The sequence below is a fragment of the Herpailurus yagouaroundi genome, unplaced genomic scaffold (genome assembly GCF_014898765.1).
Source record: "Herpailurus yagouaroundi ecotype Mexico unplaced genomic scaffold, PumYag 220, whole genome shotgun sequence".
NCBI classification, from domain to species: domain Eukaryota; kingdom Metazoa; phylum Chordata; class Mammalia; order Carnivora; family Felidae; genus Herpailurus; species Herpailurus yagouaroundi.
Window position 1 is genome coordinate 3,700,136 of NW_024412451.1, and position 14,729 is coordinate 3,714,864.

At 45.6% G+C, this 14,729-nt stretch overlaps 1 protein-coding gene across 3 annotated transcripts in view; it reads left to right on the top strand.

The window, feature by feature from the left end:
* Positions 1 to 14,729, top strand: part of SAE1 (SUMO1 activating enzyme subunit 1) — a 76,185-nt gene that overhangs the window by 26,242 nt on the left and 35,214 nt on the right. For all 3 annotated transcript variants that reach the window (XM_040457514.1, XM_040457513.1, XM_040457515.1), the window contains one exon: positions 10,183 to 10,288. In XM_040457514.1, the coding sequence (XP_040313448.1) occupies positions 10,183 to 10,288 (106 nt within the window). The remainder of the gene's footprint in view (positions 1 to 10,182; positions 10,289 to 14,729) is intronic.

The window sequence follows — 14,729 nt, forward strand, 5'->3', positions numbered from 1 at the left end:
TTAGGTTCAACCAAATGTTGTATAGCCACGTTTGCTTCAAGGTACACATTGTGCTCCTAAATTAGAAACGCTTAAAAAACAAAGAGGAAAAATAGAGCTTGTGGTTTTCACACCGCTTTGGAGGATATTGGGCCTTTCTAACACATGTGTCATCATGATAAATACAACAGTGGGAAAACGCATAGCCCAGAGGTAGGTGCTCAGTGGTTTGCTTCCTTTGGTGCCCAGGAAAAGGTAGGAGACAGACTTCATCAGAATCAGGTCTTGGGCACGAGCCTGATGGGGAGACATCAGTGCACAATAGATAAGGAGAGAGCAGTAGTTTTGTGATAGAGAACTGTCCAGAAAGGTTTCCCAGAGGAAGAGTTGTTAGAGGCGGCACGTGAAGGACAGTTTGCCAAGCACCGAAGCCGGGACGGGCATTTAGTCACAGGAGATAGGACCGACAGAAAGCACAGATGTAGGAACAGGATGAGTCTGGCTTCCCTCACCCCCAGACAGCCAGCTCTTTCTGCATCTGTGAGTTGTAAAATGCCTACTGTGTGCAGGGCCTCTGTTGGGTGCAGGGAAGCACCTCCAGTCCTGTCGTCTCCACGTACAGCGGTCACTAAGAGAAGTTCCTTGACCTGCCCGAGATCGATGGGACCGATTTGGAGGGGGGCACAGGGGCTGAGGGCACTGGCTTGCCCTGCGACTTAAAAGGTGAATCCTCTTGGAGTTTCTAGGATAATTTGAAGTTTTATGGGGATGATGGGATAAAATATGCAAAACTTGGGACCTTTCTGGAAAAACCTTTAGGGTGAAAGGTCTCCTTTATTGTTAGATGCTGCCAGACACCAGTAGATGACTGGTGGTGGTTGCTCTCCATAACAGCTCTTTAAAAATTAAAGATAAAGTAGGATTTGTTTGGGACATGCTAAGAAATACAGATTTAATTTCACCTCTGTTTCTGAAATAGTAGGGGACTAATTTGGGCCCTGTTAATACTCTTGTCATGAATCAGTTGTGAAATTCCACAGTTGAATAGTGATTCGTTATTTTGATCCCCCTTTCTGAGCAGTTTATGGACAATTCATCTCCTCTCACCCCCGTCCTGAAGGGAACATTCCAGGGACAGACTGGTTTCAGCCTTCCTCTTTTAGGTGGCATCTGGGTTTGGCACAACGAGGGACTTGTTAGGGTCTCTCCCACTAGAGTCCAAGCTCTGTAGGGCAGGGCGGATCTGTTCGCCACCGTGTTCCTAGTATAGCACCGGGCACGGTCCTACCCGGGAAATGTTTGTTCAGTGTGATGTGGCTGCTCCTGTGACATAGTGTGTTGGCTTTGGAGGAGATCATTGTCATTTTATTTTATTTTATTATTACTATTATTATTATTTTTTTTGGGGGGGGGGGGAGAGTGGGAGCAGGGCAGGGACAGAGAGAGGGGGACAGAGGATCTGAAGTGGGCTCTGCGCTGACAGCAGCAGCAGCCCAGCTGGGGCTCAAACCCACAAACCACAAGATCACAACCTGAGCCAAAGTCGGAAGCTCAACCAACTGAGCCACCCAGGCGCCCCAAGATCGTGATTTTAAAAAAGAATTTCCGAATCGATTTTCTTTGTGATCAACCGAATGTATTAACTTCCTAATACATTGGTTATAATGGTTTAGATTATCTGAGCTGGGCTGAGAGAACACAGTTCTAAAGAGAACAGGGGGGCTTGGCCAGGAATATTTAGAAGTAAGTTCATGGGGTTGCCTAGACCAAGACCTTTAGGCCAGAGGTGTTCAATACTGTGCTAATTGTCAGAATCACCTGGTTTGGGGGCCCGGGGCAGGAGATGCAGGGTGCAGATTGCAGTGCTGGGTGGAGTGCTGATAGGTTTCCCACGTAGGACGGTTCTGTGTGTGTGGTGGCCGGTGGGGTGTGGGTGCTGCTGCTGTCTTGGTGGGGGGGGTCTGTCTAGAGATGAGGGGAGGCGGGTCTCTCCCAGCATCACATCACAATCCAGTCTTTTTATTGTGATACTTGATACCCCAAAATAATACATCAATACAGATTACAGAACATGACAATAAAACACTGTCCCAACTTAAAAATCAAAACATTTCCTGTCCTGTTGTGCCAGTCTGCGTGTTCCTTCTCTGTCTTCTCTCCAGGGCTGGTATGTTTGTGTGGATTTTCGAAAGTACCCGGAAGGGGGAGGGGCGGTTATAGCCCTGCTTGATGCGGCATCTTAACCCATGTTTGTAAATCTAACGCTGGAATGTGATGCAGGTATAAATTAAGAATGATAGAGCTAACTACCATGTAGTTACCACCTGATTTCAAGCACTCAACTTGACCAGCTTGGTCAGGGCCCCCTGACCCCCTGGCTCTCCCTCCCCAACGTAAGTAACCACTGTCCTCAATTGTGGTTCTCATTCCCACCCATTTCTTCTTGCTACATATGTATTTCCAAGCAGTATAGAATTGTTTGGTATGCTTTCTAACTTCTTACCAATCAGTTTAATATTGTATGCATGCTGCCACCTGCTTTTTAAGAGCAGCCTTATGTTTGTGAGGCCATCTGTGTTTGCACGCAGTTCTAGGACTTTGCTTTCCATTATGGTAGCCACTAGCCACGTATGGCTATTTAAATTAAAATGGACTAAAATAAAATTAAAAAATTTAGTTCAGTCTCCCTAGCCACATTTCAAATGCTCACCAAACACATGTGGCTATGGCATCTGTATCGCAAAGCACAGATACAGAACATTTTCATCATGATAGTGAGTAATCTTGGACAGCAACGCAGGACATTTTTTCTTATTTTGTTTTTTGTTTTTTTGCTGTAGAGTGTTGTGTGAATATATTACTATCTATCCATTTTTCTATTGATGGGCATGTGGGTGTGTAATTTTTTTCTGTTACAAATGGTGCCGCAGTTGAGGGCAGGGGAAGGAGGGGAGAGAGAGAGAGAGAGAGAGAGAGAGAGAGAGAGAGAGAGAGAGAAAAGATAATCTCCTTGGGTAAATGTGTGATTTTTCTGGGGCGTATACTTAGGAGGGAAATTAGGGTATGTGCAGCTTCAACTTTACCAGACCTGCTAAATTACTTGCAAGTAGTTTTATCAATTCACATTCCAGAATCAGCAGTATGTAATGGTAACATTTGGTAACTTCAGTCTCTTTTGCCACTCTGCTGAGTGTGACAGCTTTGTCTTGGATGGCGGTTGTCATTTGTTAGAATGTTTTTGAAAACTATAGACTCCCACGAGTAGGTGTCGAAATCCAGCCTAGAAATCTGTAGTTTTCAAAGTCGTTTCAAAGATTTACATTTAGCTTTACAGCCAGAGCTGTATCCCTTATTATAGATGTTCAGGCTGCTTCTTAAAGTAAGATACGTTTACAGTCCCAAAATTGGAAGATGCAGAACAAGTTGAGAAAACATGAACCTTGCTCCCCAATAATTACACATTCCTTTCAGTATTCCTTCTACTCCAGTATGTGATACAATTGGATTTCTTTTAAAAAAAAAAATTTTTTTTTCAACGTTTATTTATTTTTGGGACAGAGAGAGACAGAGCATGAACGGGGGAGGGGCAGAGAGAGAGGGAGACACAGAATCGGAAACAGGCTCCAGGCTCTGAGCCATCAGCCCAGAGCCTGACGCGGGGCTCGAACTCACGGACCGCGAGATCGTGACCTGGCTGAAGTCGGACGCTTAACCGACTGCGCCACCCAGGCGCCCCATGGATTTCTAATTAACACACATACACATATGAGAAATACATAGTGATCTTATATACACATGACTTACATGTGTATCGTCTTTGCTTTTTTTGTTTTTTTGCTCAACGTATTTTCTGTAAGCACAGGAGTGGATAGTCTGCTTTGGAGAGTGTGGTTTTAAGAGGCTGTATTGGTTTGCTGATTTCATCTTGCCTCGGAGTGTTAAACCTGCTCCTGTTGCGTTGATGTATTTGTACTTGCCCGCTGTTTGGAGTGGCTCAGCACAGCCCTACAATTTGATGTCTGTCCAACGGTGTGGGAGAGTTCATCTTTTATATTTACTGTTGGGCTTTTTAGCAAATGAAAAGCAGGTTGGATCCTATCAGCTCGCAGATTTTTATTGACAGTCTATTCTATGCAGGGCTGTGCCTTTCACTGGTCCCTGCCTCAGGAAGCTGATACCCATCTGAGGAGAGGAATAAGAGGGCTTAGCCTTAACTAGACTATCAGATTGAGATCTTTAAGACTCAGAATTGTCCGGAAAAGAAATGGATAGTGGAGGGAAGTGAGTCAGGCATTCTACCCAGAGAGATCCATGAGCTGAGGGCATGGAGAAGTGGGAGGGGTGAGTGAGATGTGAAAGTTACCTGTTACAGTGTGTTCATTCAAGTAGTTTTGCCGCTACCTGGCAGGCACTGCTGGGTGCTTCATCTGAAAGACTGTTCTTTCTCTGTAGGTGACATTAAGCATGTTTTTCACATTGTAAATCCAGTGTTGGGTGCATAAGATGGGTACCACCGTTTGCATTTGTTGTAGTATAGATTAGGTGACATGGTTACGTTTGGTTTGGTTTGGTTTTCTAAAGTAATCTCTATACCCAACATGGGGCTCGAACTCATGACCTCTAGATCAGGAGTCGAATGCTCTACTAGCTGAGCCAGCCATGCACTCCTGTTTTTTTTTATTTTCAATTGTTACAAATGACAGTGGTAGACTGTGTGTGTGTGTGTGTGTGTGTGTGTGTGTGCGCGCGCGCGCGCGTTTTAAGATTTTATTTTTAAGTAATCTCTACCTGCAACGTGGGGCTTGTACTTACAACCCTGAGATCAAGAGTTGCATACTCTGCCGACTGAGCCAGCCAGGCGCCCCAGTGGTAGTAGACTTTGAACAGTTTGAACCAAAAAATGGGACATTATGTTAGAGGCAGCCTGGAGTAGCACAAGAGGCATTAGAACTACTGTGACCTGGGAAGGGGAAAGACCAGGCCAGATGGGGAGACTTGGAGGCTGTAGGAATTTAGCTTTTCTGTAAAGAGTCCTGCCTGCCCTTCACATGCCTGTTTTTAACTTTCAGATTCTTGATTCCCAGAATAAAGAATCTGGTTGGTGTGACTCGGGCCGTGTACCTACCTTTGGCCCTGTCACTTGTGGCTGGAGGGCTGGTACACATATCAGATGAGGCTAGTAGGGCCCGCCTCCCCAAATACCAGGACACCCCCCTAAAAGTTGTCTGCCACAGACAGGCCTGAGAGGTAAATTCATTTGTCTGAGTTCACAAGTTACTAGCAACATTGTGAGTCGTTCTGCCCTTAGACTTGGGGAGGAAAGAGGGCCTCTGTCCCTGGCCCTAGTACTCTAGAAGGTCCCACCCTGGCCTCCTACCAGCCGTTCCCCTCGCAGAGTGAGAATTCCATGGGATTAAGGAGATATGTCCATCTGGAGTCCATCCCCCCCACCCCTCTGTCCTGGACTCCCTTGTGGATACTTGGGACCCCTGGAATCTCCTGCCAAACAGTCCCAGGCTTACTTCCCAGGCTTTGGTGAGCTTCTTCCCTGATCTGCCTTTGGAGTGCAAACTTTGCAACAATGTCCACATACCTAGGCCTGAAGGGCAGGTGTTTTAGTCAAGAAGAGTGGCCTGGGTGGCCACACCCAAGTTGCACAGCCTCTTGCCTTGTGGGACAGAGCCAGAGGTGGGAAGAAAGGGGGAGGAGGGGGTGAGGACCAGCTTTCTAGTGCATCTCATTCTGACATAGAACGTCCCAGGAGTGTGAGGATTCCACATTTGAACCCTGTCTTCCAGGTGGTAATGAAGAACGTATATCTGTCAAGGCAGGAGAATACAGTATACTTTATTTTTTTAATTGTTAGTGTGACGTATACCTAAATATGTAGTTGTGATACGGGTTTCCATTTGTACTTTTTTTTTTTTTAATTTTTTTACATTTATTTATTTTTTTTATAGAAATTAAAGCTCAGAGACTTTTTTATTTTTTAAATTTTTTTTTTTAACGTTTATTTTTGAGACAGAGAGAGACAGAGCATGAACGGGGGGGAGGGTCAGAGAGAGAGGGAGACACAGAATCTGAAACAGGCTCCAGGCTCTGAGCGGTCAGCACAGAGCCCGACGCGGGGCTCGAACTCACGGACTGCGAGATCATGACCTGAGCCGAAGTCGGACGCTTAACCGACTGAGCCACCCAGGCGCCCCTTTACATTTATTTTTGAGAAACAGAGTGAGACAAAGCGTGAGCGGGGGAGGGGCAGAGAAAGAAGGAGACACAGAATCTGAAGCAGGCTCCAGGCCCTGAGCAAGCAGTCAGCACAGAGCCTGATGCGGGGCTCGAACCCACGAACTGTGAGATCATGACCTGAGCCGAAGCCGGACGCTCAACCGACTTAGCCACCCAGGTGCCCCTCCGTTTGTACTTTTACAAAACCTGGGCCCTGAAAGTTTAGAGGTAGGCCTGCCTGGGACTAAGACTCAGTTTGTTTTTTCCTTGTTTGTCATAGTGTGACCTAACAAATTAGTGAATTCTTAGCCAAGTAAACTACAAAAATTCCGAATTAAAATCTAGGTAGTTTATGAAAGCTAGTGAGAGTTTATGTCATCATTGTGATGGTGTTCCCAGACTGCGGCTGGCTTTATCGTTTTGTAAGACTTAGGAAGGATCTGGCAGTCTGTATCAGGCAATAAATGTCAGTCAGCTGATTATTTGACTTGACTTTTGAGGTCAAACAGACCCACTGACCAAAAGGTTTGAGGTCAGGACAAATATTTGTATACTAACTTTTACGGTGGGTTTAAACCCCAAAGGAGTATTTATGGGGGAAGCAGAAAGCCACCTTAAAAACTGTTTCAGGGGTGCCTGGGTGGCTCAGTCCGTGAGCCTTTGACTTCGTCTCTGACTTTGGATCAGGTCATGATCTCGCGATTCATGAGTTAGAGCCCTGCATCAGGCTCTCTGCTGTCAGCACAGATGCCTTGGATCCTCCCCTCGCCCCCCACCTTGTACATGCTCTCTCTAGCTCTCTCTAGCTCTCTCTCTCAAAAATAAACATTAAAAAAACATTTTTAAAAACCTGACTGTTTCATCTTCACTAGCTATTTGAACTTTCATCTGTCAATTCCATTTTGGTCCTTAGCAGACCGTGCAACTGCCTGGGAGCAGTTAGATCTTGGTTCACTTAGCCTTCTAAATTATGCTGTGTCTCTTTTCTGTTTTAAATATCTGAGGTGTGGTGTGTATATGTAGTGAGAAAAGGAAGGAGAAAAAGAGACCTATATCTCTGGAAGTTTGAAATTACTTGTAATGCACATACCATCTCAAACTTTATAATAGTAGTTAGTACTGAGAACCATTTTTTTCTGAACGATTTGAGAATAAGGAAGGGGTCCATCCATCACTCTGAAATACTTCAGTTTGCATTTTCTCAAACAAGGCATTCTCCATAGAGAAATCAAACCAAACTTCAAAATCAGAAAATTCAAATGAATACATCACTGCCATCTACCGCAGACCCATTTCAGCTGTTACCAGTTGTTCCAATAATGCCCTTAATGACAGAAGGATCCAGTTCAGGATCATGCATTTATCTGGATTTTCATGATGCTTTTGAAGATTACAAGGCAGTTATTTTGTAAAAATTTAAAATGTGCCTTAGTTTGGCTTTGTCTGATGTTCTCTCATGATTAGATCCTAGCTGCACACCTTGGGCAGACACACCAGAGTGTGGGTGCCTCTCATCCCATCCTGTGGTCTGGTGCTGGCTTCCACGTGCTCCTTTACTGGCAGTGTTAACTTTGATTTCAGAGTAGGATTATTCAAGGTCGATTTCTCCTTTGAAAACAATTCCTCTCTGCCCTGTGCAATAATATGTAATTTTCAGAGAGGTATTTTGAAAACGCGTAAGTACCGTATTCTTCATCAAACTTTGTTAATTGCTTTTATTTTATTTTTGTTTCATGCTAGTCAATTTAGGGGTTCCATTTTTATTCCTCAGATTTTATGTATTTCTCATATGCTTCTTCACTCGCTAATTCATGCAGTTCTGAAGGATTCTCGAATATTATCTTGATCAGCCAACCATCCTCATAAGAAGGTTTGTTGACAAGTCCTGGGTTTTCTGCAAGAGCTTCATTAATTTCAGTTACTTCTGATAGAGGGGAGTAGACATCACTAGCAGCTTTCACATTTTCCAAAGCACCAAACTCATCTTATGTGTTCGATTTTGTCCCAGCTTCAGTTAGACTACAGTTCTGTGCAAAATTGCTGATTCCCACTGTTCAAATACCGTTTTCTCTTGTTTTCAAATACCATTCGTGTTTGTCTGAGTTTACGCAGGGAGAGTGGAGCAGAGCCCATGCCCACCCTCAGCCCCCAGGGTCACGGCAGGCAGGGTGTGGAGGGCACCGAGGGTGCGAAAGCGGAAGGCCGTGTGCTCTGTGCCGCTCATAGTGCCACGTTCGCAGGGGTGTGGGGGTCACAGTAATAGTTAATTTTAGATTTATAACTAATGAATTCTAGTTTATTTAAGTTTATTTATGTTGGCTCCTGTTTCCTCTCTATACCTCCCCGTCATTCTTTGCGCGCTTACTTATTCTAGGCACAGTAGTACATGGACTCTGCCCCAGCTTCAAAATCAGCCATGTTTCCAAAGAGAACTATTTCTCTGGTGGGGGTTAGAAACCATCTGGCTGTTACGTGTTCTCACTGCTGTCAGGGCATCGTCGCTTTGATACCTTGTCCATGGACATAGCTCTGTCAAACTTTGGTTTGTGAGCATGATTAATTCCAGAAACATGGTTGTAATCCAAAGCACTTGTATATCAAAGCAAATTCAAAGAACCATTGGCTCAGCTGTGATCATGTGACTTTCAATGGCACAGACTACTCGTGTTGCAAGACATCACTCGTTTATCAAGTTAAAATTTATTAGAAATGTTTGCTTGTCTTGTGGAACATTCGCAGAACAGCTTATTTGCAATCCAAAGTTTTACTATATTTGCGTGTGTACACAGACACGCTTGCATCTACGTTTACTTTCTTGTCTATATATATATATTGAAAATGAGTTCACACCAGTAGCCCACCACAGGCTTTACTCTCGTTTTTTCCCTTTCCACAATTAGGACTGTCTTCTCTGACAGTGAGAACCCTGGGTTTCCCGTATATTCACTTGTTGCAGAAGTCCTTGGGGGGAGTCAGTCTCCCAGTGCCGCCCCTCCTCCGTTGCTCTGCTCTATCCCTATCAGGCCACTCAGCCCCTCCACTCACACTCTGTTCCCTACCCTTCCTTAGTCCCAGCCTTTGGCTTTTGGACTGAATGATTTAGGAAAGTAAAAGGAAAACCACTTTCTTACTCATATTTAATTGTTTATATGTATTTTAAAATATAACTCTGTGATGGCAGTTTTCAAGATCATTTCATTTAGCATAATAGGTTTCAGCCATGCTTCCTTCTACCACAGGGCTTTTGCAAATGCCTTTCCATTCCCACAGCCTGACGCTTTCGTTCCATAACCCTTATTTGTTTTTCTGCTTTGTATTTTGCTTGTATTTATTGGTATCGTTATCATCGAATCATTTTTCTACTGAGACCTATTTAATTTTTCTTTTGACTGTTAGAATGTTTTCTTGAATATTTTTAGGCACACACACTTGCTTACTCATGCAGGTATGTCTGAGGTGTGAACACAGAATTCAGGAGAGCCAGAGTGGAACTGGGTCTTTTAGCTTTGCTCTGACCTCTTTCAGTGCAGGGAGTATGTGTCACTCATTGCTGTGTCCCCAGTGCCCAGAGGAGCCACACAGTAAGTGCTTAATAAATGTTTATTGGATTTGAGTGGTCCTCAGCTTCCTTTAACAAACAGTAAACCTTGAATAATCACATTTCTCCTACAAGGTGAAGAGCTACTGCCTTGTAATTTAAAGCCGACATTTTGGGGCGCCTGGGTGGCGCAGTCGGTTAAGCGTCCGACTTCAGCCAGGTCACGATCTCGCGGTCCGTGAGTTCGAGCCCTGCGTCGGGCTCTGGGCTGATGGCTCAGAGCCTGGAGCCTGTTTCCGATTCTGTGTCTCCCTCTCTCTCTGCCCCTCCCCCGTTCATGCTCTCTCTCTGTCCCAAAAATAAATAAACGTTGAAAAGAAAAAAAATGTTAAAGCCGACATTTTTTCTTCCTAACCAGTTCTGCCTTTTTTCAACAGAAAGTGGTCTTCTGCTCCGTGAAGGAAGCGCTGGAGGTGGACTGGAGCAGTGAGAAAGCGAAGGCCGCTCTGAAGCGCACAGCTTCGGATTACTTTCTCCTTCAAGGTGAGGGCTTAGAGCAGAGCTTCCGGATGAGCGCCATGTGCTCAGATTGCTGCGGGTTTGGCTGTACAGTCCAAGGGATTTCTTGGTGTTTGCCCCAAGTCGAGCTCCTCACAAGCTGGTTCTCAGTGCCCCCCCCCCACCGAGAACATCCAGGTGGATGGAGATGAGGCCCCTCACTGAGCTCTGCGTAACCCTGACCCATTCTCAGGGAGACTGAGGTCGACCTGTCGTTTGTATTTGTAAAGTTTGCAGAAATGTAATTTTGGGCGCATTTGGACAGTCTTCAGCCTTCCTTTCTCCAGGGCTGGGTAAGGAGCCACATCCCCACCTCCTTCCTTCTAGTTGTCTGCGCAGACTCTGGGAACACCTCCTACCCCATATCAGGACAGATGTGGCTGTTTGTGATAGCTACACAAAACCAGGCGCTGTGTGTATAGATTGAAATGGAAATATGTAAAACTGTATAAAACTTCTTAATAAACTGAAGATTGGAGGAGGCTAAGGTTTATGTCTTCATTAGCTAGGAAGAAAGCTTTTCCCATGTTATCAGTGATGTTCGCCAGATCGGGGTTGGGAAGAACTAGTTCAGAGCACTTAGTATCCATTTGTGTAGAAATCATCCAGTGGGTTAGGTGGGAACGAGTCTTACGCAGGTGAGTCTGCTAGGACTCAGAAAACAGCTCCTTCCCTGGACTGGGACAGAGCAGCAAGCGAGGGAATACCCTCTCCAGTCCAGGGTTCAGCATGAGCTTGGGGCCTGTGCCATCGGGAGAAGCTGATCATCAGTGCCTGGCACTTCGAGAGCCCTCAGTAAACAGTGGCCATTAGTTTGCAGAGCCTTGGGGTATAGCCTGAGCAGTTCTGGCTGCGGCTTATAAAAGCGGTCGTCTGGTATTTGAGCTTACCAAAATCGGGTGATACTCAGCTGAGGGCAGTTTTGCCCGCCAGGGGGCATTAGCAGTGTCCAGGTGATTTTGGTCGCTCGGGCTGGGGGCAGGTGGGGTGGGGAGAGGGCAGGCATGTTGCTAAATATCCATGGTGCCGGACAGCCCCCGACGAACAAGGTTATCCAGCCGCTAGTGTCAGCAGCGTCATGGTGAGAACGTGATCTAGCCCTTTGCAGCTTCTAGAGTATTTTCTCCTCCCATCTCCTCATCACAGCACCCTTGTGAGGTAGACAGGGTGGGAGTTCTCCCCAGCTTGGTCTCTTGAGGTGAGGAAACAGAGACCTAGAAAGGCTCAGTGTTTTATCTAAGAGGATGCCGATTGGCGGTGACAAGGGAGGTAGGACCCTGACACCTAATACCGTGTGAGACCCGTGAGAGCAGCAGCCCGGCTCCATTCTGAGTGCTTCTAGATAGGAGCTTATGGGACCCTCGCCACACTCGTGTGAAGCAGCTGCCGGTCCCTGCGTACAGCTGTTGTAAAAGGCACGGACCGATGAAGGCCCAGACCTGCAGTCATCCCTGCCCTTGGGAGGCCGTCACTGAGGCGGGAAGGCAGAACTAGTAACCTGGAAACAGTGTGGGGGGGAAAGTCTGTATTTAATCCGGGCGCTGCTGGCCTTCACCGTCAGAAGTTACAAGGGGCGGGGGGAATAGAGCGTCGCGAGGAAGAAGCTGTCGTTTTAGTGCTGTGACCTCTACGGCAGGCAGTGGTGCACGGTTGTTCAGAACAGATCTGGTTTCTCAGTCCTGGTTTTGTCATTATTTTTGGTGGCTGATAGCCACAGAGTTAAATTCCCTAAAGCTCACTCAAGTTCACCTCTGACCTTGGGGGTGTTAATAGCACTTGCCTCATGGGATTTTTGTGAGGCTTGTATACGGGCAAAAGGCTCCACGCAAAGTGAGGAAGTCCTAGAGACCTGCGTTGTCTGTGAAGTTGGGGGCTTTGGTTTTGTTTTGGGGTTTTTGTTTTTGGCATGAGTACTTTGCAACTGCAGAGAAGTTTTGGGATTGACTCAGTTTCCCTTAATTCCATACTTGAGACGCTATTCCCACTGCTTTTTAATTTTCTGCCTATGACACTTTGTTGGGTAATACATCCCCTGTGTTTGTTTACTTCTCTCTTCTAAGTGGTACTAGTTACGTTTTCGGTTTCAAGGTTCAGGGCTTTGGATTTGAACGATGTCCATTAGTTAACAGTCATAGAAACTTTTTTACTGTAGTAAGAAACATACCATACAGTGTACTATCTTAATCTTTTTCCCATGTACGGTTCTGTAACGGTCATAGAATTCTAGAAGGAGGCGGGCCCACATCACCTCTAGGCCAGGAATGACAGGTGTGGGCTTGCCACTTCTCCCTCTCCCCGCCTCACCTGTGGCAGACGTGGCTATGAAGGACCCTCATCGTCGGCCAGCGAGTCCAGATTGTCAGACCAGTTTCCCTAAGCCTCAGAACCCTTGCAGTGAGTGACACGAGAGGGGAAGGGAGTCTCCGTCACTGTAGAACAAATTAGTGCTGTAGTGTGGGTTTCACACCCACGTCTCCTGACTCTTCGGGGGCTGGTGCCTTCACCCCACACCCTGTGCCCTTCCTGGCTGTTTTTGGAGATCCGTCACAACCTTGCCTGGGCTTTTCTCTCTGCAGCAGATGACAGGTTCTGACTTTTCGTGTGTGGTGTCCTACATGCATCCCTGCTGATGTGTTCACTTGGTCTCTGGGGTCTGCTGTATCTTTGCAGAAGGGCTGCAACTGGAGCTACAGGGAGTGCTCCAGGTGCAGTGAGCTCGAGGGCCAATTTGGTTTCTGGGAGCTTCTCCGAGAATGCGTACTTGATTAACACCCTCCGCTGCCTACTGGACTAAAGTCCTGGAAGTAGAGGGAAATGGCCCTTGTGACCTAGTTACGCCAGCAGCTTAGAACCCTCCTCCTGTAGGTATGAACCTGACTCTATGAGTGTATCATCTTCATCTTACATCCAAAGAAATCTTTGGATTTTTTAAAAGTGTTTATTTTAGAGAGAGAGCATGAGCAGGGAAGGGGCAGAGAGGGAGGGACAGGATCCGAAGCGAGCTCTGTGTTGACAGCAGAGAGCCTGGTGCGGGGCTTGAACTCACAAACCATGAGACTATGACCTGAGCTGAAGTCAGACGTTTTAACTGACTGAGCCACCCAGGCACCCCTTCTTTCAGTTTTTCTGCCCAGCCATTCATGTAGCTATGAAAGTGTCCTGTAATTTGACCTCACTGGATTCACGCAGCAGAGCGTACCAGCTCCTACGTGGGAGGTTTCCTTCTGCCAAATACACTTGCCATCAATTGTCTTTGTAACCTTGGGCAAATAACTTGCCTCTCTAGGACTTTGTCCCCTCATTTATAAGATGATAAGACTAAGTTGGCGAGCCTATCGCTAAAATCTTTTCTCAGTCTAAATAATCAGTGTATCCAATAAAATACGAACTTCTTGTGGCTTGTATTTCTGTTTATTATTTTTATACTTTCGATTAATAACTTTTTTATTTTTTATTTTGGAATAGTGTCACATTTATTTACTTTTTAAAAAATTTTCTTTGTTTAGTTTTGAGAGAGAGCAAGAGAGTGTGAGTGGGAGAGGAGCAGAGAGAGAGGGAGACACAGAATCCAAAGCAGGCTCCAGGCTCTGAGCTGTCAGCACAGAGCCCGACGTGGGGCTGGACTCAGGGACCGCGAGATCATGACCTGAGCTGAAGTCAGCCGCTTAACAGACTGAGTCAATCAGGAGCTCCTTAATTAACAACTTTATTGACCTATGATTTATACCAGAATATTTACTTATTCTAAGTGTGCTTCTTTTAAAAGAGTTCTAGAAATCATTTCATTAATTCAAACAGAATATCCTCTAGGTAGTCCTGAAGTTCACTTTTAACTAGAATCATTATTTTTGCCCAGTCTGTTTTGATTGCTAACCATAGCAATAAAAGCACAGCCCGAATAGAGGCTGATGGTCTCGTGTCATGGAAAAAGCACAGACTTTGGGGACTACCAGAGCTGAGCTCAGATCACAGCTCCGCGCCTAGCTCAGCTGGCTTAACCTTTGGTATGTGAGCTTCCAATCTAGGTTACTGACTTGGGCTTAAGGGAGCTAAGGGATAAATAACCCTGCCTTTCCTCAGCTCTAAGAAAGGTAATGAGATGGTAAATGGGAGAGGTGAGTGTCAGGGGCACGACTTCTATACTATTTAATATTCTCTTTTGACTCTTCTTCAGAATATTTTCTGACCAGATATTGAGGAGGACTGAGATTTTTTTTTAATTTTAACTTGTTTTACTTTTTATTTTTTAAAATTTACATCCAAATTAGTTAGCATCTAGTGCAACACTGATTTCAGGAGTAGATTCCTTAGTGCCCCTTACCCATTTAGCCCATCCCCCCTCCCACAATCCCTCCAGTAACCCTCAGTTTGTTCTCTATATTTAAGAGTCTCTTATGTTCTGTCTCCCTCCCTGTTTTTATATTAT